This window comes from Gobio gobio (assembly GCF_949357685.1).
Source record: "Gobio gobio genome assembly, chromosome: 11".
NCBI classification, from domain to species: domain Eukaryota; kingdom Metazoa; phylum Chordata; class Actinopteri; order Cypriniformes; family Gobionidae; genus Gobio; species Gobio gobio.
In genome coordinates this window covers 50,491,252-50,516,491 of record NC_137104.1, presented here as the reverse complement: position 1 = coordinate 50,516,491, position 25,240 = coordinate 50,491,252, and the positions used below count along the sequence as shown (strand labels likewise).

At 45.7% G+C, this 25,240-nt stretch overlaps 1 protein-coding gene across 1 annotated transcript; it reads left to right on the top strand.

Moving 5' to 3' along the window:
• The first annotated feature begins 334 nt into the window (after window positions 1–334).
• Window positions 335–24,811, top strand: LOC307134286 (E3 ubiquitin-protein ligase TRIM39-like). The gene is made up of 8 exons (XM_079829900.1): window positions 335–460; window positions 1,182–1,266; window positions 6,956–7,521; window positions 7,633–7,728; window positions 9,157–9,390; window positions 9,482–9,620; window positions 23,865–23,891; window positions 24,104–24,811. The coding sequence occupies exons 2-8, from the start codon at window positions 1,194–1,196 to the stop codon at window positions 24,649–24,651; spliced, it is 1,683 nt and encodes a 560-aa protein (XP_079686026.1). The 5' UTR covers window positions 335–460; window positions 1,182–1,193; the 3' UTR covers window positions 24,652–24,811.
• Window positions 24,812–25,240: the final 429 nt, after the last annotated feature.

Here is a 25,240-nt window from a genome sequence, read left to right as displayed (position 1 = left end):
GAAGTTAGCTGAATATTTTGCATAATAAAAAAATCCTAACAATTACGCAAAAGCTAATTTTATAAAATTAAGTTTTGTAGTATGACTAGTAAGAGACCATTTATAATTACTACAGCTTTCTGTCATCATTTACTCATGTCGTGGGACTTTCTTCAGTGGATCACAAAAGACATTTAGAAATTCATACAAATATTTCTTCTTTTGTCTGTAGTCTATATATTACACAATGAGATAAACACAAACAGACACACATGAACCCAACACACCGAATACAGGGACGAATGTAAATGTGTGAATACAGGAGGAGCTCTGACATCACTGTAGTTCAGATAGAGATTCAGAGAAAGTAAACTAACTTGATCAGCCACAATATGGACGCCTGAGACGATCAACCTCTTCAAACAACAGAATATTTATTGATCCGCTCAAAGAGTCTTGTGGACACATCTGATCCTCACAGGTAATGATAGAAATATAAGAGAGATTAAGCTGAACAGGTTTCTAATGGAAGTGATCTGGTTTAGTGGGTTTATGTCAAACTGGGATAAGTTGAACAGAACCAGGTTTAATCATGTCAAATACTCGACTACTTTAGTTGTTTACTGCACTGAAATGGTATCAGAATTGTATTAAAAGTAAGTCGTTTGATTGTTGTTAATCAAAGTTTGGTGTTTCTGTCATTTTGTCACATTACATAAAGACTAAAGAAGCAGGAAGTAAAATTAACTGCTGACAGACTTGACAAACCTGCTAAAATCACATTTACGTTAAAGATTAAAACTATACTTAGTCATACAAGCTACACTTGGTCACACAATATTTTTGTTTATTTTGTGAATATTTAAATTTATTCATAGGTAAGTATGTGACCTGCACTGTATTTGCTGTTTCTGATGTAAACAGAAGGTCATAGTTCAGATTGTTCAGTGAGTTTATGAGTTTCTCACTGTATGAGTGATTGTGTTTCCCTCACTATCAATGAGATTTTAACACTTTAATAGAAAAATTTATTAAATGGTCTTGAGAGAATATGAAGTAACCCCAAATCTGACTTTTGAGGTGAGATTTCATTTAAACTTCAGTGAACAAATACAGGAGCGAATGGGCTAAGATCGGTCTTATCAGTCTATTGGTCATAATTTATATTTTGACATATTTTAATTTCTTTAAATGGCTTGAAGAGGGAAAGAACAATGGCAGAATCTTCACCAACATCAACAAAAGCAAGAAAAATCAGGAGACGCAGTATTGACCTTTCTCATCCACGTAAGTCAATAACCCAGAAAAGAATGAATTAGTGCATGAATGACTTTAACTCTTCTCATATGGTGATATTTAAAATCTACAGTTCCCTTTCAGTCGGTCACTACGACGTACGTCGGTATTACCGACAAATTGGGATCACTTTAGAGAGCCCCTATCAGCTTCGAGATTTAGAGAACAGGCCAATGGGCCATTGGCGTGCAAGATTTGCATCTCGCGCTCCGCCCCGCGCCGCGGGTATAAACAGGAAGCGAGAGCATCGCGCTGATGTCATTCACTTCGGAGCCGAACGGCGTTGATGAAGCAAGCCTGCTTTTCTAAAAGAAAGCCTATCTGCAAGAGAGATGCTCCAGAGAACGAGAAGGACGCTCTGTGTTGGCGAAAAGGCACAATCAGCGCGACCGCATGTTCACCGCTGCATCAGCATAACAAACTGCTGTTCTCACAGCAACTGTCGGTTTGGTGAGGGCGTTTGTTTCAGTGAGTGCAACCACAGGACTGCACTTACCACCTGTGTGTTGCCGCGGTCTTTCCCTGGGTGCTTCAGCACTGTTTAAAGAGCGTTTCCTCACAAAAGAGCAACACGGGTGTGACACTGCGTCTTTTTCAAGACGTCATTCCACTCGTGCGTTTCTGGATGCGGTTGTTTCCTGTCCTGACGGCCACGATCCCTCTCGCATAAACATGTTGAGACTGTGTTCGTGGGTGATCCGTGTTCTCTCTGGGGAACGGGATCACGTCGACGTGCTGTTCGTCTCGCCTTCCGTGTGAGGGTTTGAGTGTTTGAGTGTTCAGCGCGCCGTGTGCCGTCTAGCTGCCGGTTTACAGCGCGGGTTGCCACGGCAACTCAGCGCGCGTCACTCGGCGCCTAAGCATGTTGAGACTGTGTTTGTGGGTGGTCTATGCTCTCTAATGAGAGCATAGCCACGTCGGCGCGCTGTTCGTCTTGCCTTTTTCATAAGGGCTTGAGTGTTCAGCGCGCCGTGTGCCGTCTCACGGCCACGCCCACTGTCTCACATGTCTGCTGGTAGCTTACAGATGGGATTGCTGGTCCTTAAAAAAGGGACCTAGCGTTTCGTCTGGGGCTCTAGCAGAGGACAGATGTCAATCGCTGCATCGGAGAGAGGACTGTTATGTGTTGAAATTGAAGATGATGCTGAGATTCCCACTATAATAGTGGGCGCTCGTGCTGAATCCGATTCATACTCGACAGTCATGCTTTCTCGGGTGGCTGAGGCATAGTGCAACGCATAAATCGCCTTGCCTGCCCCTTGCCTTTCCCGGATGTGCGTTGGAAGGCTTTTGCATTGTGGAACTATTGGTGCCAAAATATGGAACACCAATAGGGCCATAATCTTTATAAAGTTTTCCTCTCTCTCACTACCCTCATCGGTGGGGTGGCAGTGCCACTGGCAGGCCACCTCCGCCCTGCTTAGGGCACGAGGGTAGTTCTCAGCCGAGGTTGAGCTGCGCACAGCGCTGGCCCTTGGCTAGACGATGTCCACCCTGGTCCAGAAACACCATTGACCCGGATTTGGTTCGGAACTGTTCTTCCCCCGGAGGAGGGCTGGGTGGAAAACCATTAGTAATTCTGTTCCGCCACTGGGGTTAAAAACAGCCAGTGGGACCCAAAAATATATATGTATAAAAAAAAAGAGCAGTTCCAATATCTCTGGGTCTCGGGAGTTCAGGAATGGCAGCGTGTGACGCTACAAGCCTCACCGCCCTCATTCCCCTACCCACAAGAGGGCGAGAATGGCAGTGTGTGACGCTACAAGCCTCGCCACTCTCATTCCCCTCTTCTCAGCGGGTGTGGACGACAGTGCGCGACGCTATGCCTCGCCACTCTTGTTCCCCGCTGAGGAAGGAGGTGAGGCAGACCATGTGCAACGCCACAAAGCCTTGCCACGCTCAGCCCCTCCTTCATTTGGAGAGCGCACTGGGCGGTGTACAACGCTCCCATGCCTTGTCAGCCTCTGGTGCCTCTCCAAATCGCCAGCAGGGGGTGCCAGCTGTGGGAACGCACCCAAGTGGCCTTCCCACACTCGCACACCCCCTCAGCGGATGCAGGTCGTGTGTCAGACCCAGACCCCTACACGGACCACTCCCATGTCGTCCTGGGGTCCCTGCATTCCGCCTCGCTGCCCTGCTGCGGGTACGTCTGTGGTACCGATAACCCCGCTTGTTCGGTCTCTGGGGGCCTGGCTAGCGCTCCCCAGCCCGTCTTGCTGGGTCATCTGTACCATCAGACTCGGCTTGCGATTCAGTTCGCCCGGCGTCCGCCCAGGTTCGGGGGCGTTCACTTCATGTCTGTTGAGTGGGTGAATGCCCCCGTGCTTCAGGCGGAGATCGCTGTCCTACTGGCGAAGGACGCGATAAAGCCGGTCCCTCCAGCCGATATGAAGTCCGGGTTCTACAGCCCGTACTTCATTGTACCTAAGAAAGGCGGCGGGTTACGGCCAATCTTGGACCTGCCTTACTTGAACCGCTCCCTCCACAGGATGCCGTTCAGAATGTTAACGCAGAAACGCATCTTCAGGTGCGTTCGTCCCCAGGATTGGTTTGCAGCGATCGACCTGAAGGACGCATACTTTCATGTCTCGATTCTCCCTCGACACAGACCGTTTCTACGCTTTGCTTTCGACGGACGGGCATGTCAGTACAAAGTCCTGCCCTTCGGGCTGTCCCTGTCGCCCCAGTGACTTCACGAAAGTCGCGGAGGCGGCCATTGCTCCCATGAGAGAGCATGGTGTTCGTCTCCTCAACTATCGCGACGACTGGCTGATTCTTGCCCAGTCGCGGGAGCAGTTGTGTGAACACAGGGACATGGTGCTTCGGCACCTCAGCCGGTTGGGTCTTCGGGTCAACTGGGAGAAGAGCAAACTCTGTCCCATACAGAGGATCTCTTTTCTTGGGATGGAGATCGACTTGGTCGCCATGACAGCGCGCCTCACCGAGGAGCGCGTCCAGACGGTGTTGAGCTGCTTGAATACGTTCAAACGCAGTACAGCGGTTCCACTGAAACAATTTCAGAGGCTCCTGGGGCATATGGCAGCAGCAGCCGCAGTAACGCCGCTAGGGCTGCTCCATATGAGACCGCTTCAACACTGGCTACACGACCGAGTCCCGAGATGGGCGTGGCACAGCGGGTCCCTCCGTGTCCAAGTGACGCGAGATCCCGCCAAACCTTCAGCCCGTGGTCGGACCCTTTTCTACGGGCAGGAGTGCCTCTAGAACAAGTGTCCAGGCATTCTGTTGTCTCCACGGATGCCTCATCCACGGGCTGGGGTGCCACGTACAACGGGCTTGCAGTATCGGGTCTGTGGACGGGGCCCCAACTGCAATGGCATATCAATTGCCTGGAGTTGCTGGCAGTTCATCTTGCTCTCAGCCACCTCAAAGGGTCGCTCAAAGACAAGCACGTTCTGATCCGGACGGACAGCACTGCGGCCGTTGCGTACATCATCAAACAGGGTGGTCTACGCTCCCGCCGCATGTCCCAACTCACCCGCCATCTCCTTCTGTGGAGTCCGAAGCATCTGAGGTCCATTCGTGCCATCCACATTCCGGGCCCGCTCAATCGTGCGGCCGACGGGCTGTCACAGTTGCCATGCTGTGCTGCCGTGGAGTGGCGACTCCACCCCCAGGTGGTCCAGCTGATTTGGAGTCGCTTGGGGCCGCACAGATCGATCTGTTTGCCGCCCCGACACGACCCACTGCCAGTGGTACTATTCCCTGACCGGGGGAACCCTCGGCACGGATGCCCTGGCACACAGCTGGCCCCAGGGCCTACGCAAATATGCGTTCCCCCCCAGTGAGCCTTCTTGCACAGACACAGTGCAAGGTCAGGGAGGACGAGGAGCAGCTCCTCTTGGTAGCTCCGTACTGGCCCAACAGGACTTGGTTCCCGGAACTAGTGCTCCTCGCGACAGCACCTCCTTGGCCCATTCACTGGCCCATTGATTGACACCATCACTTCCGCCAGAGCCCCCTCTACGAGACGGCTATATGCGTTGAAGTGGAACCTGTTCGTCGACTGGTGCTCTTCTCACCGAGAAGACCCCCGAAAGTGTTCGGTCAGATCTGTGCTCTCTTTCTTTTCTTCAAGACGGGTTGGAGCGAAAGCTGTCTCCCTCCACCCTCAAGGTGTATGTTGCCGCTATAGCCGCAATCATGACCTGGTTAATGGTGAGTCCTTAGGCAAGCACGATCTGATCGTCAGGTTCCTGGGGGGGGGGGGGGGGGGGGCGAGGAGATTAAATCCGCCTCGTCCTACCTTTATACCCTCTTAGGACTTGACTCTGGTGCTGACCGCACTTCAGAGGGCGCCCTTTGAGCCTTTACAGTCAGCGGAGCTTAAGATCTTGTCTCTAAAGACAATACTCCTGATTGCATTGGCCTCAGTTAAGAGGGTAGGGGACCTGCAGGCATTTTCGGTCGACGAATCGTGCCTGGGATTCGGGCCAGGGGACTCTCAGGGAACACTGAGACCCCGGCCTGGATATGTGCCAAGGTTCCCACTACTCCCTTCCGGGACCAAGTGGTGAGCCTGCAAGCGCTGCCTTCGGAGGAGGCAGACCCAGCCCTGGCTTTTCTCTGTCCAGTTCGCGCCCTGCGCGTCTATGTTGACAGAACGCAAAGCTTTAGGACCTCAGAGCAGCTCTTCATCTGTTACGGAGGACAGCAGAAGGGAAAGGCTGTCTCCAAGCTGAGGATGGCCCACTGGATAGTGGATGCCATCCACTTGGCTTATGAAGCCCAAGACGTGCCCTGCCCGCTCGGGTTAAGAGCCCACTCCACTAGGGGTGTTGCTTCTTCCTGGGCACTGGCTCGTGACGCCTAGCTGACAGATATTTGTAGAGCTGCGGGCTGGGCGACACCTAACACGTTCGCTAGGTTTTATAGCCTACGTGTAGAACCGGTGGCTTCTCGTGTGCTCGCTTCCCATAGTCAGCTTCACTGAAGTGCCCGTTCTAAGTGTCGGCTTGCTGCGCCATTCCCTTCCCCATGGAACGGATACGTGCGCTTATTTTCTCCAGTCGAGTTCCCCAGGATTGGCAAACCCTGTTGAGTCCTCCGCACCCCTCGGCAGTCGGATGTGGCGGAGCGTCCGACGCCAGGTCTGGCACTTGTATGCATTGGTGGAACTTTTGCTTCCTGTTTATACCCGCGGCGCGGGGCGGAGCGCAAGATGCAAATCTCACACGCCAATGGCCCATTGGCCTGTTCTCTAAATCTCGAAGCTGATAGGGGCTCTCTAAAGTGATTCCAATTCGTCGGTAATACCGACGTACGTCTCCGTTCCCTCCTTCAGGGAACGAGGGTTACCATACGTAACCGAGACGTTCAGTAATATACAGTACTACTGCACATTAAGGCTCTGATCAGCTTGTCTGGGTTCATTTTGCAGTAATGACCAGCTTATACATGATCTCTTATATATTTGTGAAATGATATTTGTGAAACCAAATTCATGAGATGAATCATGGGATTCTTTTAAACTTATTGATTATTTTCCTCCTCTATCTGCTCTAACTCATCCGTATAATAAAATCATCATCATCATTTCAATAATTTACACAGAATCCCTTCAAACAAAATGTCTCTGCATGAGAAACTTGAATTCTGTGTTTTTCAAGTGTCTCCAAACTTTAGACTAGTAGTGATTTCTCTTCTTCATTTCTCTCTCCAGCAATGTCTTCCTCCAGCGGTCGACTGACGGAGGAGCTTCAGTGCTCTATATGTCTGGACGTGTTCACTGATCCAGTCAGCATTTCCTGTGGACACAACTTTTGCAAGACCTGTCTGAATAAGAGCTGGGACAACAGCCAGACCTGCAACTGTCCATATTGTAAAGAAACATTCAAGCACAAACCTGATCTCAAGATTAACACCACACTCAGAGAAGTTGTAGATCACTATAAAAAGAAAAATCCTGAGAAAAAAGTTCTGAAAAAACCTGAAGTTGTGTGTGACGTCTGTGTGGAAAGAAAGCTGAAAGCCTTGAAGTCGTGTCTGGTGTGTCAGAGCTCTTACTGTGAAACTCACCTGCAGCGTCATTTGAGAGTGGCAGGTTTAAAGAAACACAAACTGATCAATCCTGTGAGTAATCTGGAGGACTATATCTGTCAGAAACATGAGACACCTCTGGAGCTGTTCTGTAGAGATGATCAGACGTGTGTGTGTCCGATGTGTGATGTGACAGACCACAAGAACCACAACACTGTTCCTATAGAGGAGGAGAGTGAAGAGAAGAAGGTAGAAGTTACTGACAAATTGATTTTAAAGGCTCATATCATGAAGAGTCACATGCTCTTTAATATAAATGAATCAGTCTTGAAAACATATTGTGTTGTTCTGTGTCTATAGACTCAACTGATGAAGACACAGAAAGACGTGCAGCAGATGATCCAGGACAGAGTCAAGAAGATTCAAGACGTCAAACACTCAGTAGAAGTCAGAAAAGTGAGTTTAAAATAATGTCATTATATGAAGTTCTCTACACAGATCCAGGAGGAGCCAGACCCGTCGATCATCATTATGAACGTATATAAGCAGCCGTCATTGCGCCACCCCAGCAACAATTCTTCCAGAATACTTCAGTTGAGGGATTTTGCTCTAGAGCTCCGGAGGTTGACGTCACGCAGCCTAAACTCCGGGGGCAACCAGGGGGCGCTAAAGCGGCTGTAGCATTGGTATCTATAAAATAATTTAAAACCGGACTGTTTAAACCTTACTATTTCAACATGATGGACAGTTGATGTGCACCAGAATGCCAGAACAGGTGGGGGAAAGCAAATGGGAAATCATTTTATCACAGTAAGTTGTTGAAATACCGTGAATTTCAGTTTATTCTTCATTCTTAACTACTTTTGCCTCACGTACCTAATGATAAAAATAAGTTCCCATTAAATACGATACTTGATGAATAACAGAAGTGCTTTTATATATAAATAACATCAAGAAAGGCTATTTGAAACTAAATTAAGGATCAATAAATAAATAAATAAATACTGAAACAAAAATAAGAAATGACATTTATTGATTATGACTGATTTTATTTGACATGCACAACACGGACCGATGGAACAGATGCACACAGCGGCGCTGTTTTGGACGGGTTCGTGTTAACCGCTAACATAGAACGTTAATCCATTTACATGTTTTCTCTCTTAAAATGTAAGCGCATGTAGGCCTGTATGTCAGCATTATCATATGAAGGGTGCGTCTCAATCAGCTCCTGGTTCAGTAGTCAGGGCACTCATCAGGACATAAGGCAATGGGCTGATCCCTGATCAGTGCCCTGACTACTGAACCCGGAGCTGATTGAGACGCACCCGAAGTCTGTCATGTAAAACAAGAGCGTATTGATGCAGTTCAGTCTGCCTGCTATTATATCAGTTAATGTTACTCCTGATCGGAGGCTTCCATAAATATTTAGTTTATAGGTAGATTTAGGCTTCAACTAAGTTTAATGGTGCAACGCAAAAATATTTATGAGTGTATAAATTGTAACTTCGTGCCCATTTACATCAAAACTAGACTAGTTGTAACTTGCGCACAGCTGGTGCTACAGGTGTCCTGACAGGAAAGCTTTCCGTTCCTTTATCCATACACGTGAAAAGTACCCCGGGGGCATTATAGGGATCTGTTATGTTTAATCTATTAAGTTTTGCTATGTACAAGTCTATGTCTTTTGAATTAAAGTGCGCAGTGAACTCCGTTGTCTTGAAACTCATGCTGGCGCGGCTGTTCTTGCCTTCCAAAATGGCGTCGTAAACAGAATGGGTCACGTGACCTCCGGAGCTCTATAGTATAGTATGAGCAATAGTAACACTGACTCTTGTCTTATCAAACACCACTAATCATTCGTTGATTGTCCTGGTTGAGCAGAGAAACACAGAGGAGGAGAAAGCAGCCCGTGTTGAGCTCTTCACTGATCTCATCCGCTCCATTGAGAGATGTCAGACTGAACTGCTGGAGATGATGGAGGAGCAGCAGAAAGCAGCAGAGAAACAGGAGGAAGAGCTCATTGAAGAGCTGGAGCAGGAGATCACTGAGCTAAAGATGAGAAACACTGAGCTGGAGCAGCTCTCACACACTGAAGATCACCTCCACCTCCTACAGGTCAGTCAACATCTCTCTGATCAATGATAATGCAGTATATGACACCATAACACTCCCCATGCTGAAGGATTTCTCCTCTCTCCTGCTGTAGATTTACTCATCCCTGTGCAGCTCTAGAAACACCAGGAACTGGCCTGAGATCAGTATGAAGACTGATGAGAGTCTGGAGACTCTGAGAAGAGCTCTGACTCAACTGCAGGACACTCTACAGGAGAAACTCACACTAAATGGTGCGACAATATCAAATACACTATACAGATACATATATTCATCATCTTTAAACATCAGCAGTGTTGGGGAACGTTACTTTTAAAAGTTATGCGTCACAATATTTTTAGTCTCTAAAAAAAGTAACTAATTGTTACTTAGTTCATTTTTATGGAAAATAACTTGTTTGTTTGTTTTTAATAACAAGAAAACGTCTCAGGTTACTTGCGTAACCTATGTTCTCTGAGTAGGGAACGAGACGCTGCGTCACTTTATGACATAATGGGACGCCCTCTGGGTGTGCCGATTGTCTGAAGCCCTTATAGAATCACGCCAATTGATTGGCTGATGGCGCGCGTGCCGCCCCCTTTGACGTTGTCACTCTTATACTGCGCGTGCGCGCCATCTGCTCCTCAGATTTCTCTGCCGAAAAGGAAGGCCTGTCGGCAGCGCGAGAAGCTTGGCAGCGTACGCAGCGTCTCGTTCCCTACTCAGAGAACATAGGTTACGCAAGTAACCTGAGATGTTCTCTTTCATAGGTTCACTCGACGCTGCGTCACTTTATGATGTAATGGGAACGATATACCAAACACGCCAAGCTAAAGCGCTGCCATATCTGGCTCAAAGAACACCAGATAACCTGCATGACTAGATTAAGCAGACAGGACATGCAAACCCAGAGCCATGTCGAGATCCAAACTATAGAATCTCACAAAAGTGTGCGGAGAGGACCAACCTGCCGCCACACAAATATCTTCCAAAAGAGCCCCTCTAAAAGTGCTTGAGAGGAACACCTCTGGTAGAATGCGCTCTAATATCAAGAGGTGAAGGTAAACCACGCACCTCATAAGCCAGGGAAATAGCCTCTGTTACCCAATGGGAAAACCTTTGCTTCGATGCGGCGGCCAGTACCGAAGCACACCAAGAGCTGGTTAGATTTCCTCCAACCGTCAAAACGGTCCACATAACACTTCAACGCTCGAACTGGGCAGAGCAAATGAAGTTTCTCGTCTTCCTCCGAGTCAAAAGGAGGGGGGGTGAAAAGAGTGAAGAATGATAACCTGAGAGCGAAATATTTTTCGTGAACAAAACTTTGGGCACATAACCCGGCCTAGGTCTTAAGGTAACCTTGACTAGGCCAGGAGCAAAATCCATACAGGACCCGTTAACAAAGAGGGCCTGTAGATCGCCCACTCGTTTGAAAGAGGACAGTGCTAACAAAAGAGTAACCTTGAGAGTCAGAATTCGCTGTTGGTGGTAGCCGCTGCTCCAGCGGCAAACTTTTCTTGCAGGAACTCCAGAACTGGACCCACCAGGCAGTTAACTGGGTCCACCACATGGGAAGAGCACCATGACTCAAAAGACCCTCGACTTGGAGGAATAGAGCCTCCTAACGGAGGGAGCTCTAGCACTCGCAATGGTCTCCTGAACATCGGCAGGAAGACCAGTATCCAGCGCTACTGGCCCTTGATGGGCCATACCCACAACTTCCAAATTTCCGGGTGAGTATGCCAAATCCTGCCCTGAAGCCGGGACAATAGGTCCTCTCTGATCGGGATCTCCCAGGGGGGAGAATCCAGGAGGAGAACCATCTCCGAGAACCAAGCCTGGGACGGCCAGAGTGGAGCCACCAGCAGGAGGCTGACTCCACTCTCTCTCACCCTGCAAAGAACCGCCGGAATCAGATGATGGGCGGGAACGCAAAGAGTTTCAGATTGGGCCGTGGATGCGCAAACACATCTATCCCCAATGAGGCTGGGGAACTCAGAGAGAACCAGAGTAGGCACTGGGACGACTCCTTCGAGGCAAAAAGGTCCACCTCCGCTTTTCCGAACACCTCCCAAATCTGAGATACAGTTTGAGGGTTCAGCATCCATTCTCCCAACCTGAGCTTCTGCCTCGACAGGTAAACCGCTGCGAGGTTCAAGACTCCGGGTACATGGACTGCTCTCAGGGACAGAAGTTTGTCCTGAGACCACAGGAGGAGACGGTGCGCATGCCTGTCCAGGGAGCGTGACCGTGATCCCCCTTGGCGATTCACATGAGACACCACCGCCATGTTGTCCGTCCTGACAATGACATGATGTCCCATGAGGGAGGGGAGAAAGAAGGGCCAGGGACACAGCTCTCATCTCTAGGCAGTTTATGTGCCAAGAGAGAGCTTCCCCTTTCCAGACCCCATATGCCGGTCTGCCCTTGAATACCGCACCCCAGCCGGTTAGAGAGGTGTCACGACGGAAAACAGCCCCCATACTGACCCTCTTCCGAAGAAAGATAGGGTCCCGCCATACTGATAGGGCACGGAAGCAGCCGCGTGACACCTTCAATAGGCGAAGGGCCGATCCTGTTGACCGAGCCCTTGAGCGTTTCATCCACCAAAGGAAGGGTCTCATGTGGAGCAGTCCCAGGGGAGCACCAGGGAAGCTGCGGCCATGAGATTCAGGAGCCTGCGACATGTACTCACAGAAAACATGATGGCCGAGCCTGAAGCGGGCCAAAACATGTTACAATACTGGAAAACCGAGCAGGGGCCAAGCGGGCCTGCATCGGAACGGAATCCAGATGAACTCCTAAGAAGGTGGTCTGCTGAGTTGGGGTGAGAACACTCCTGTCGGTGTTCACTCTCAAACCAAGAGACTGAACGTGCTGAAGAACGACATCTCTGTGGTGAGTCACCAACTTCCTGGAGTGGGCCAGAATGAGCCAATCATCCAGGTAATTGAGAATACGGATGCCCTGGAGCCTCAGCGGGGCCAGAGCAGCATCCATACACTTCGTGAATATCCTCGATGCCAGGGCGAGGCCGAAGGGAAGGACTTTGTATTGCTAAGCCCTCCCCTCGAAGGCAAATCTGAGAAACTTCCTGTGTCGTCTGACGACCTGAATATGGGAGTATGCATCTTTCAGGTCTATCGTAACGAACCAGTCCTCCGCATGTATCTGTGGCAAAATAGCCTTGAGTGTTAGCATCTTGAACTTCCCTCTGTAGAGGGCGAAGTTCAGACGACGAAGGTCCAAAATGGGACGCAATCTGCCGTCCTTCTTTGGAACCAGGAAATAGCGGAAGAGCTGAAGTTCAGATAGCTGAAGAAGCCACATTTCTCTTCTGCTAATGTAACCTCCTCTATCGCCCCCTTGAGGAGAAATAAGTTCTTGTTGTAGCACAGAAGCCTCTGAGGCACTGTTTACTACAGTTTGAATGACCCCGTCGAAGCGAGGGGGGTTGCGACAAAACTGGGGTGTGTAATCGTACTGAATTGTGCGGAGGACCCAGGATGATATCCCTGGCAGAAGCTTCCACTCGTGGGAGAAATGTGACACAGGGAGTGGGGTGTTGAGGTGCGGTGGACATACCTGAGATAGGGTTTCGAGCTAAACCTCTAAGGAAGGCGTGGCCATCCGCGAAGGGGAGCACGTGGCGTCCTGGCGCGGAGTGGGAGATGTCACAGCCAGAGTGGGAAGACTAGGTCGCTCGGTTTCCCGGAGAAGACCGAATGTGTCTCCGTCTGAACGAGCGGCGGATGGTGAGCCAATCAAACATGAGGGGAGAAAGCAAAAGGCATCTCCTTCCTTCAGCGCCGGAAAAAGGCGAGGGTTGGGCCAGTTCTGTACTTTGAAGCGCGCCAGCGCCGAAAGTAACAGAGCCGGATAAGGAGAGCTGGTGAGAGGCGGGCAGTGACGCTTTCGCCGTCTGACCCAGCTTCGGACATGTGCTGAAGCTCTCCTTTTTCTGACAGGAGGGTCAGGAGCGACTCTAAGTGGCCGGAGCAGAACGTTTGCTGGGCCGCTTTGGGTCGATGCGTCTGTGAGGACGTTGGCGGGGAAACGGGCGACCACAAGACCGTGTCCTCAGACCCTGGTGGGTGGGGAATGGCTTTGGTCGTTCCTCCTACTGGTAAACTCCCTTCTATAAGAAGGGCGTTCTCTGAGAGGGGGAGGGGCTAGGAGAATCCTCTTCGCTCTCCTAGGCATTGCTTAAAAAGCGGCAGATTGAGATTTAGCTTCTTTTTTTTTTAACTTCTCAACCACCGTGTTGACCGCCTCCCCAAACAACCCAGACTGCGAAATCGGAGCGTCCAGTAGGAAAACCTTTTCCTATCATGAATTTCCGTGAGGTTGAGCCACAGGTGGCGCTCTGCCGCCACCATGCCCGCCATTGAACGTCCTATGGCGCGAGCTGTGCTTCGTGGCTCATAAAGCCAAATCCACAGCTTAGCGCAGCTCCTTAACTGCTTCCGGTGTCAAACCGTAGCGCGCGAAAGTACGTCGACGAGCTCCGCGCATGTCGCTGAACGCCGCGCCTCCTGGCCGCTAGGCGGGAGAGCGTCGTCATTACAGGAAGGCCAGAAATCCTCAGAGTCGGACGCTGCGGTAAACACGACATCATCATCCAGTCCTAAGGAAACCGCGTCGCGTGCCTCCGGTTTGGGAAACAAATAGTCGTGTGAAAAACTCGACGGGCGGAGTCCCGCGCACGTGCTCGGGGGAGAGAGGGAGAGAAAGGGCAAGGCCCGTCTGCTGGCACTCCACTCCTCGAGCTCTATATCCGAACCCCAGGTCGCGGATCCAAGAGAGGCCTGCGCTGCCTCGGGAGCGCGACAGGGAAAAACAGATGACTCCTTCACAAAAACCGCAAGCCTCGAGCGGAGGGTTTTGAGAAGGAGATTAACACAAAATTTGCATTTTGAAAACCCCTCAGCTGCCTCGCGCATGTGAAAACCCCAAACGTTTAACACACTTGCTGTGGGGGTCATCGTTCGCGATGAAGCAAGTGCATGGCGGTGGGCAAAGACGAAAATCCAGGTCGCGGATCCAAGAGAGGCCTGCGCGGCCTCGGGAGCGCAACGGGGGAAAAAGGATGACTCCTTCTCAAAAACCGCGAGCCTCGAGCGGAGGGTTTTGAAAAGGAGATTATTGCAAAATTTGCATTTTGAAAACACCTGAGCCGCCTCGCGCGCGTGTGAAAACCCCAAACGTTTAACACACTTACTGCGGGGGTCGTCGTTCGCGATGAAGCAAGTGCACGGCGGCGGGCAAAGACGAAAATTCAGGTCGCGGATCCAAGAGAGGCCTGCGCGACCTCGGGAGCGCAACGGGGGAAAAAGGATGACTCCTTAAAAACCGCGAGCCTCGAGCGGAGGGTTTTGAGAAGGAGATTATAGCAAAATTAGCATTTTGAAAACCCCTGAACCGCCTTGCACGCGTGTGAGAACCCCAAACATTTAACACTTACTGTGGGGGGTCATCGTTTGCGATGAAGCAAGTTCACGGCAGCGGGCAACGACGAAAATCCATGGTACTTAACCGCAAGGAGAACAAAGTTACACTATCTGCAGTCGCTGAAGTGCTGGTGATAAAGTTGAATGAAATCCAAGATATTTGGGTCAGAAAAACCGAAACCGAAGGGCATGAAATGGCCGCTTCGTGAAGGCAGAGAAATCTGAGGAGCAGATGGCGCGCACGCGCAGTATAAGAGTGACAACGTCAAAGGGGGCGGCACGCGCGCCATCAGTCAATCAATTGGCGTGATTCTATAAGGGCTTCAGGCAATCGGCACACCCAGAAGGCGTCCCATTACGTCATAAAGTGACGCAGCGTTGAGTGAACCTGTGAAAGAGAACAGGAGATCTATTTCTGGCAAATGTAAATGGCAGCTTTTACATGCCAGCCTGGATGCCAGCCGAACTTAGCCCTGCCCACAACATTTGAGCTCAGGCAGTTCGTTCTGGACTTGATCCATAGAGGAGTAATTATGCCCGAACAGAAACTGTTCGGAACAATGAAATTGTCAGGGCGGGCTTTAGACGATGATGGACAGATAAACAGTAACGTAATCATCCACGTCATCAAAGAGCGCTTGGGTTGAATTTGTTCTAATCCTAAACGGAGAACTTGATCGTATATGCATTCACCTTCACTATTTCTCTCAGAAATGATGATCGTGTTGGTAAGTACTCTGTGTATCCTTAAATTCTTTTTTTACAACACCGGCAAAGATCGTTTACACTCATCTTACTTATTCCAGTGTCCGTGCAGGTACAGGGTTGCCAAGTTTTTACTACAAAACCCGCCCAATTGCTACTCAAAACTAGCCAAAAACAAGCCCAATAGCTTTCGGGGGGGGGGAGATGCCAAAAAAAATGGCATTTGGGGGGTAAAACTTTTTTTATTTTGGCAGGGCTGCCTGCTAAAATTTGCATTCCTGGGTCTGTATATCACATAAATGGGGTCGCTTCAACCCGCGGACTTGGCAACACAGTGCAGTTGAGTTCTGTTGACATTTGACAACTAACGTTATGCGTCGCTCCGTTGCTCTGATTGGTTGTAGGTCTATCCAATTGAGGCCTTTCCTGGTTCGGTTGAAACACGCCCCATAATCACAGCCCAACGGAGCAGCATCAGAATCATATTCTGACTAGAATTGAGTATGACGATATCAGGCTAGGCCTTTTCACAACTAAACTGTAATAATAATCCTCAGGCTGAAGGAAATGCAGATTCACGTCTGTACAGTAGAGGCTCAAATTAACCTTTCAGCTGTGCTGCGGACGCAGGAGAAGAAAATTCTCTTACTTCAAGAATAAAAACAACAAAAAATGAAACACAAATGTGATGTTTATCTAAAGTAATTTTGCTTATAAGGATAGTTGAAATGGATCATCGAAGGTCAGCAGCAAATATATTGCTTAATAAAGTGAGATTAAATACCTCACTTATTTAAAGGGATCATGACATGAGAAATCAAATTATCCTTTTTCTTTTGGCACATTAGAGGTCTTTGTATCATTAAAACATCCTGCAAGATCCATAACTGAAAACCTTCAATAGAAAAGCATTTATATAATCAAGCTCTAAAAAAGCTTTGTTTGAAGACAACAATGCTGACTTTAACATCATCACATCGTTGTCCCGCCCACTGGTGTTCAGTCGATGAGCAGCGAGTGGATCTAAAGTAGTTGTTATAAGATTGTGATAATAACAAGATTGCCACGCAGACGTTGTGCTGTGGAAAAACATTATCTTTGCTGCTGAAGGATCCCGATGTCAGAGAAAAATGTATTCAGTTTATTTTCAACGAATGTCCTAGTCACGTCACTGCTGACTTGCGTGTTTGTACCGTACATATTACCAGCGACTGTTTTGAGAACAAGTCACAATACAAAACTTTAGCTCAAAGATCTTATTAGAAAGAAATTATTCGGCAAACTACTTCCTCTCATCGCTGTTTTTTGATGGTTTGGAGAACAATTACTCAGAGTCGTCCTCTGTCGTTTCACAGAATTATACAACGGAGAGCACGTCGAGCATTACTTTACTGAGGAGCGCGCAGTGAGCAGGTTTGCGGTGTAGAGCCATGCCAATTGCGAAAGTATAAACAATGCTTCAACCAGTGTTGCCAACTTAGCAATTTTGTTGCTAGACTTAGCAACTTTTCAGACTACCTTAGCAACTTTTCAGACTACCTTAGCAACTTTTTTTTCTAAAAGCACCTAGCAACAAATTTAGCAATTTTTTTAATGTATTTGACAACTTCTGGAAAGTGACTCTAATCCAGACAACACACGTACAAGCTGGCTCAATAGACCGAGCGGTTCATTCATAATTCCTTAAGATCGCTGTGGAAATGTGGGAATCGTTGTAAAAAACAGAAGATCATTTAGGTAGCATATTTACGGAGCCCTGCACATGACATGCAGGAAAAAAATAGTAGGCTAAATCGTGCACACGATTTATAAATCGAGGGAACAAATTAGTAAATTTTGCGCACAATTTACTTTTTTCTTCTCTTGCATGTCATGTGTGGGGCTCCATACATATCCGTACATATATTAATATGTACATATTACATATTAACACATTGCTTTAATTTATTTTACAATCAAATCTAAATTAGCATTTCAAATAATATCTACATAATGGCGTAGTTTTGCCTTGCGATTACGTAATGATGTCATAGCGCAATGATGTCACAACGTCATTTAGCAACTTTTAGCAACAACTCGATCTGCCTTTAGCAACTTCCCCAGAAAATGTTTTGGCAACAGTGGCTTCAACTGCACAAAGCTAAAGTGGGCGGCAGTGGCTCAGTGGTTCATGTAGGTTGTCTACAAACTGGAAGGTTGGTGGTTCGATCCCCGGTTCCACCTGCCGAGGTGTCCATGATCAAGACACCGAACCCCCAGCTGCTCCCGACGAGCTGGATGGCGCCTTGCATGGCTGACACCGCCGTCGGTGTTGAATGGGTGAATTTGAGGCAAATGTAAAGCGCTTTGGATGGCCGTAGGTCTGTTAAAAGCGCTATATAAATGCAGTCCATTTACCATTTACCATTAAGAGAAAGCGGCAATTGTGTGCTGATTCCACTGCTTGCCGAGTTAAAAATGCCTTTAAGTCAAAAGTGAAGGCCTATTTGTCAGCACGTGCAAAAAAACTGCCTGCCAACGTGCAAGTGTGAATTTGAATTTCCTTTCGCGGCCGTTATAATAACACAAATCACATCACACCCAATAACTCATTCATCCTTGCTTCTTTTTCCTGTCCACTAAAAGCTGCACAGATATATTTGCTTACCCCGATAGGCCTATCTATGTACAACCCCAAATCAGAAAAAGTTGGGACAGTATGGAAAACGCAAAAAAAAAGAAAAAAGAAGTGATTTATAAATTTACTTTGACTTGTATTTCATTGCAGACAATATGAACACAAAATATTTCATGTTTTGTCTGGTCAACTTCATGTCATTTGTAAATATGCATCGTTTCCTGTCATTCAGACCTGCAACACATTTCAAAAAAAGTTGGGACAGTAAAGCATTTACCACTTTGTAATGTTGCCATTCCTTTTCACAACACTTAAAAGACGTTTAGGGACTGAAGACACCAAGTGATGAAGTGTTTCAGGTGTAATTTTGTCCCATTCTTCCTGCAAACAAGTCTTAAGGTGGGCAACAGTACGGGGTTTCGTTGTCGCATTTTGCACTTCAAAATGCACCACACATTCTCTATTGGAGACAGGTCGGGACTGCAGGCAGGCCAGTCAAGTACCCGTACCCTCTTCCTCCGCTGCCAGGACTTTGTAATGTGTGCAGAATGTGGTTTTGCATTGCCTTGTTGAAATATGCATGGACGTCCCTGGAAAAGATGTCTTCTTGAAGGCAGAATATTATGCTCCAAAATCTCTATGTACTTTTCAGCATTAATGGTGCCTTCACAGAAGTGCAAGTTACCTTTGCCAAGGGCACTGACACAACCCCATACCATGACAGAACCTGGGTTTTGGACTTGTTGCTGGTAACAGTCTGGATGATCCTTTTCTTCTTTGGTCCAGAGCACACGGCATCCATTCCTCCCAAAAAATACCTGAAATACTGATTCATCTGACCACAATATACGTTTCCACTGTGCGATTGTCCATCCCAGATGCCTCCGAGCCCAGAGAAGTCGACGGCGCTTCTGGACACTGTTAACATAGGGCTTCCTTTTGGCACAGTGCAGTTTTAACTGGCATTTGTGGATGTAACAGCGTATTGTGGTACTTGACAAAGGTTTGCCAAAGTAGTCCTGAGCCCATGTGGTAATATCGCTTATAGATGAATGACGATTCTTGATGCAGTGCCGCCTGAGGGATCGGAGATCACGGTTGTTCAGCTTAGGCTTGCGCCCTTGTCCTTTACGCACTGAAATTCCTCCAGATTCCTTGAATCTTTTAATTATGTTATGCACTGTTGAATGTGAAATATCCAAATCTCTTCCTATCTTTCTTTGAGGAACATTGTTTTTAAACATTTCAATTATTTTTACGTATTTGTTGGCAAACTGGCGATCCTCGGCCCATCTTTGCTCCTAAAGGATTAGACCTTTCTTGGATGCTGCTTTTGTACCAAATCATAATTACAATCACCTGTTGACATAACCTGTTTCAAATCACATCATTATTTAACCATTATTACTAGCCCTAAATTGCTCCTGTCCCAACTTCACACAGTGGAAACGTATACTGTGGTCAGATGAATCAGTATTTCAGGTATTTTTTGGGAGGAATGGACGCTGTGTGCTCTGGACCAAAGAAGAAAAGGATCATCCAGACTGTTACCAGCAACAAGTCCAAAACCCAGGGTCTGTCATGGTATGGGGTTGTGTCAGTGCCCTTGGCAAAGGTAACTTGCACTTCTGTGAAGGCACCATTAATGCTGAAAAGTACATAGAGATTTTGGAGCATAATATTCTGCCTTCAAGAAGACATCTTTTCCAGGGACGTCCATGCATATTTCAACGAGGCAATGCAAAACCACATTCTGCACACATTACAAAGTCCTGGCTGCGGAGGAAGAGGGTACAGGTACTTGACTGGCCTGCCTGCAGTCCCGAGCTGTCTCCAATAGAGAATGTGTGGCGCATTTTGAAGTGCAAACTGCGACAACAAAGACCCCGTACTGTTGCCCACCTTAAGACTTGTTTGCAGGAAGAATGGGACAAAATTACACCTGAAACACTACATCACTTGGTGTCACACTTCATCACTTGGTGTCTTCAGTCCCTAAACGTCTTTTAAGTGTTGTGAAAAGGACTGGCAACATTAAAAAGTGGTAAATGCTTTACTGTCACAACTTTTTTTGAAATGTGTTGCAGGTCTGAATGACAGGAAAGGATGCATATTTACAAATGACATGAAGTTGACCAGACAAAACATGAAATATTTTGTGTTCATATTGTCTGCAATGAAATACAAGTCAAAGTAAATTTATAAATCACTTCTTTTTTTTCTTTTTTTTTTACGTTTTGCATACTGTCCCAACTTTTTCTGATTTGGGGTTGTAAACGATTTAGAAAAAGTTCCATCGATTCACAATTTTTATCATCGCTACGAATCTACGATATGTATTGTCATATGATATCACCCATCCCTAATATGCAGTAACGTTAATGCTTCAAACACATTTGACAAGCTACTTTAATCAACAAGTAGAATTGACCATGACATTATTATTCCAGAAAAGTTGTGCATGAATGTTGGGTTTGGGGGAGGGGTGTCTGGTCTGAACTAGTTGATGCAGGAAACAGCTCCTGATAAAGAGGTTGACTGGCTCAAAGTATTTTGAGCAGAGGTGGAAAGTAACGAATTATATTTACTCGCGTTACTGTAATTGAGTAGTTTTTCTGCGTACTTCTACTTTTTTAAGTAGTTTTAAAAATCTCTAATTTTACTTTTACTTAACTATGTTTTGTTTGAAGTATTGTACTTCGCTACATTTTAAACCACAGCCGTTACTGAGTAAAAATAAATAATACAAAGGGGGGGAAACGCGATCCGGAAACGACTGCATTGAATTGAAGGCGGGAGAACGAACGCAAAAATCACAAAAATATGGAGATGGACATACATCAGACCCAGCTGAAAGCGAAACGCCGTGAACCCCTGGATAGTAGCCTATGGAAATACTGGATATAGACTAAATATAGCCGGGTGTTGTCCTGGAGATATCAAATTAGCAAAAAAATGCAGAGGAAACACATAGAACATGTTCGGGAACACCATCCCTCTGTGCAGATAAAGGTAAGTTTTAAGGCCGAATGATTTCTGTGATGCAGAGGGAATCCCGGAATTACATTATAACGCAGATGTCACGTAAAACACGCAAACTGATGGATGAATGAATACATCGACATTAGAGCTGTACAATAAATCAAATCGCGACATAGTCTGTGAATATTAAAGCTCAAAACACTGCTATATGAATATATGATCTGCTTTTTTGTCTCTGTGTGAATGAGCAGCGCCGTTTCGTCTACTAGCCTACATACTTAAGTAGCCTACGCGATGCTCGTGGTGTTTAACGTCTCACAAAACATATTTGGGCATGAACATACGGTATTAACATTTCCAGAGCTGATCTGAGACCCCCTAATGAACATTTTCATCATTTTATTTGATTAAAAACCATTATCAAATACACTCTGAAACAGATCTTCCCTGAAATAGGTCCTCACTAAAACCCATCAAAATAAACGGTTTAACTAGATGAAATTGTGACAGAAATATTACTATTGTAGGCCTACAATAGAATACTTAATAATAATAATAACAACAATAATAATATTACATAATTTAAACATTATTTAAGAATATATTTTTAAATCCATGGTTTAATTTAGTAAAACAGCAGCGCTTTTCCCCCCAAAAATGAAAGGATAAGTATTTGATTACCACCGTTTTGGTAATGTATTTGTATTAAATCATAAAAAGAAACATTTCTTAGGACTCTATTATTCTTAAAGTTGTTAATCTAATTCATAATAATTTATTTAGCTCATTAGACATGTTTTATTGAAATTTTAATTTAAAAAAATGGTTTCAAGTTTGTTATAATAAAGCATTTGTTCAACCAAAAAAAAAACAGTTTTCATTAATTTAATGCCATTTTAACTGGTGATAATAATAACCATAATTTAATAATACAGTTTATTTATTAAATAATTAATACCGTGATGCTGTGAAACTGATGTTTTCATATCGTGAAAATCTCATTCTATTACAACCCTACACAGGAGATTCCCCACCCCGCTGTTAAAAAAAGTAACTCAGTAACTTTTACTCTGAGTACATTTTAAATTAACTACTTTTTACTTTTACTTGAGTACATTTTTAGACAAGTACTTTTATTCTACTTCAGTAAAATTTAATTGAAGTAATAGTACTTTTACTTGAGTAGAATATTTTGTTACTCTTTCCACCTCTGATTTTCCTCCAGGAACTTACGTCTTAACTGTATTTACATACAAATTACATTTGATTTTTTCCAAAGGCTTTAAAATACAAAATACAAAATAGTATTAAATACATGTATCTGAAATACTGCCCATCCCTGGTTAAATTCATGATGAATAATCCTAGTATTTTTACTTCAATGAACGCTCTATTTATAATAGATGAATCTGTTGATCACGAGTTTATCTGGACACTTGCCAAAACTCCCGTTATAGTGACGCTCTTACACTACACAACGAATCTCTTACTCTATTTACATCGTGTTTGCATTGTTAGTTATGATGAAAGCATTCGTGGGCAGTGGGCGTTTACACTGAAGTCTCACAGCAGGCACTGGTGTTCGCCTTCAAAGCAACCACTGGCTCTGCACCAATATACCTAAACTCGCTCGTTCAGACTTACACACCCTCCAGGAACTTACGTTCTGCTAGTGAACGACGCCTTGTGGTGCCATACCAGAGAGGCATGAAATCGCTCTCACGGACCTTTTCCTGGACCGTTCCCACTTGGTGGAATGACCTGCCTATCTCAATTTGTGCGGCCGAGTCTGTAGCCATTTTCAAAAAACATCTAAAGACACATCTCTTCCAGCAGCACCTGACCAATCAAGAATAGCACGTATCATTCTATTCATTTTCTGTCTGTCTAATTTATTAAAAAAAATAAAAAAAATAAAATTCTGTTCTGTGCTAGATTAACTGAGACTTGTTACAACACTTGCATATTGTTGCCCTTGACTGTTCTAGTTGCTTCTATTGCTCTCATTTGTAAGTCGCTTTGGATAAAAACAATCACAGCAGTGGGTGTTTACACTGAAGTCTCACAGCAGCCAATCACAGCAGTGGGTGTTTACACTGAAATCTCACAGCAGCCAATCACAGCAGTGGGTGTTTACACTGAAGTCTCACAGCAGCCAATCACAGCAGTGGGTGTTTACACTGAAATCTCACAGCAGCCAATCACAGCAGTGGGTGTTTACACTGAAATCTCACAGCAGCCAATCACAGCAGTGGGTGTTTACACTGAAGTCTCACAGCAGCCAATCAAAGCAGAGGGTGTTTACACTGGAGTCTCACAGCAGCCAATCACAGCAGTGGGTGTTTACACTGAAGTCTAACAGCAGCCAATCACAGCAGTGGGTGTTTACACTGAAGTCTCACAGCAGCCAATCACAGCAGTGGGTGTTTACACTGAAGTCTCACAGCAGCCAATCACAGCAGTGGGCGTTTACACTGAAGTCTCACAGCAGCCAATCACAGCAGTGAGTGTTTACACTGAAGTCTCACAGCAGCCAATCACAGCAGTGGGCGTTTGTGAATGTTTTAGATAAAAAAATCATTTCAGCAGAAGAAAATCAAACTGATGGACATCAAGGGTTTGAGATACACATTTGTTCTTCTTTAGAGGAGAATTTCAGATCTGTTGCTCAAACAGCTTTAATTTTAAGATTATTTAAGTTTAATATTCATAGATTTATATGATATTGTCATGTGTCTCTACAGATCTGAAGAGGATGCAGCAGTATGCAGGTACAGTGTGTGTGTGTGTGTGTGTGTGTGTGTGTGTGTGTGTGTGTGTGTGTGTGTGTGTGTGTGTGCGTGCGTGCGTGCGTGCGTGCGTGCGTGCGTGCGTGCGTGTGTGCGTGTGTGTGTGTGTGTGTGATTAAACACTGATTAAATATTACAAACATCATCACAGAATGTGTGTATTGAGTTATGATTCATATTCTCTGTTTTCTCAGTGGATGTGACTCTGGATCCTGATACAGCTCATCCTGAACTCATCCTGTCTGATGATGGAAAACAAGTGAGACATGGAGACACTAAACAGAAACTCCCAGACAAACCAGAGAGATTTGATAGATATTCAATTGTCCTGGGAAAGGAGGGATTCTCCTCAGGGAGATTTTATTTTGAGGTGCAGCTGAAGGGAAAGACTAAATGGACTTTAGGAGTGGCCAGAGAATCCATTGACAGGAAGGGAGAGATCCCACTGAGTCCCAGTGATGGATTGTGGACTGTGGTTCTGAGGAATGGGAATGAATATAAAGCCTGTGCTAGTCCTGCTGTCTCTCTGTCTCTGAGAGTGAAGCCGCAGCGGGTCGGTGTGTTTGTGGATTATGAGGAGGGTCTGGTCTCCTTTTATGATGTGGAGTCCAGCTCTCATATCTACTCTTTCACTGCTCAGTCTTTCACTGGGAAACTCTATCCATATTTTAGCCCGTGCCGTAATGATGGAGGTAAAAACTCAACTCCTCTGATCATCACACCTGTCAGATACAATAAATGAATTTACAGCCCAATATGAAACAGGAGATGAAAGTAATGATCTTAATAATTAAATCTGAAAACATTATGCATGTGCTGATATTTTTTATTTTAATTTGTCAGCTATAATTACATATTTTAATGTAAAATACAATACTTGTTCAATAAATTATTTTTTAATAAATATTTCATAATTTCATGTCATTTTTTCTCTCATCTCTACTCGACAGTGAAACTGCCTGTAAAAGTTGAACATTAAAGTCTAACTCTAGTAACCAGTGTTACGCAGCAGCTTGAGCTCAATCATTTTACTGTTCTTACACAAAATACACATCAAATATACTTTGAGTAAGAGTAAAATAAGAATGTGTTCTGTAAATACACTAAACCTTCACTTAAATTATGCTTGTGTTTAGCATATTTCTTAAAAGCTTAACTAAGAATATATTTATCACTAAAGTATTTCTAGTTTACTTTTTAGAAATATATTAAAATGCATACTACATGAATATCAAGTATATTTTTTTTTTAATATTTAATATTACGTCTTTTTCACCTGTGAATTCTTTGAGGTCATCACACCGTCCCTCACTAAATAAAATAATGTCACA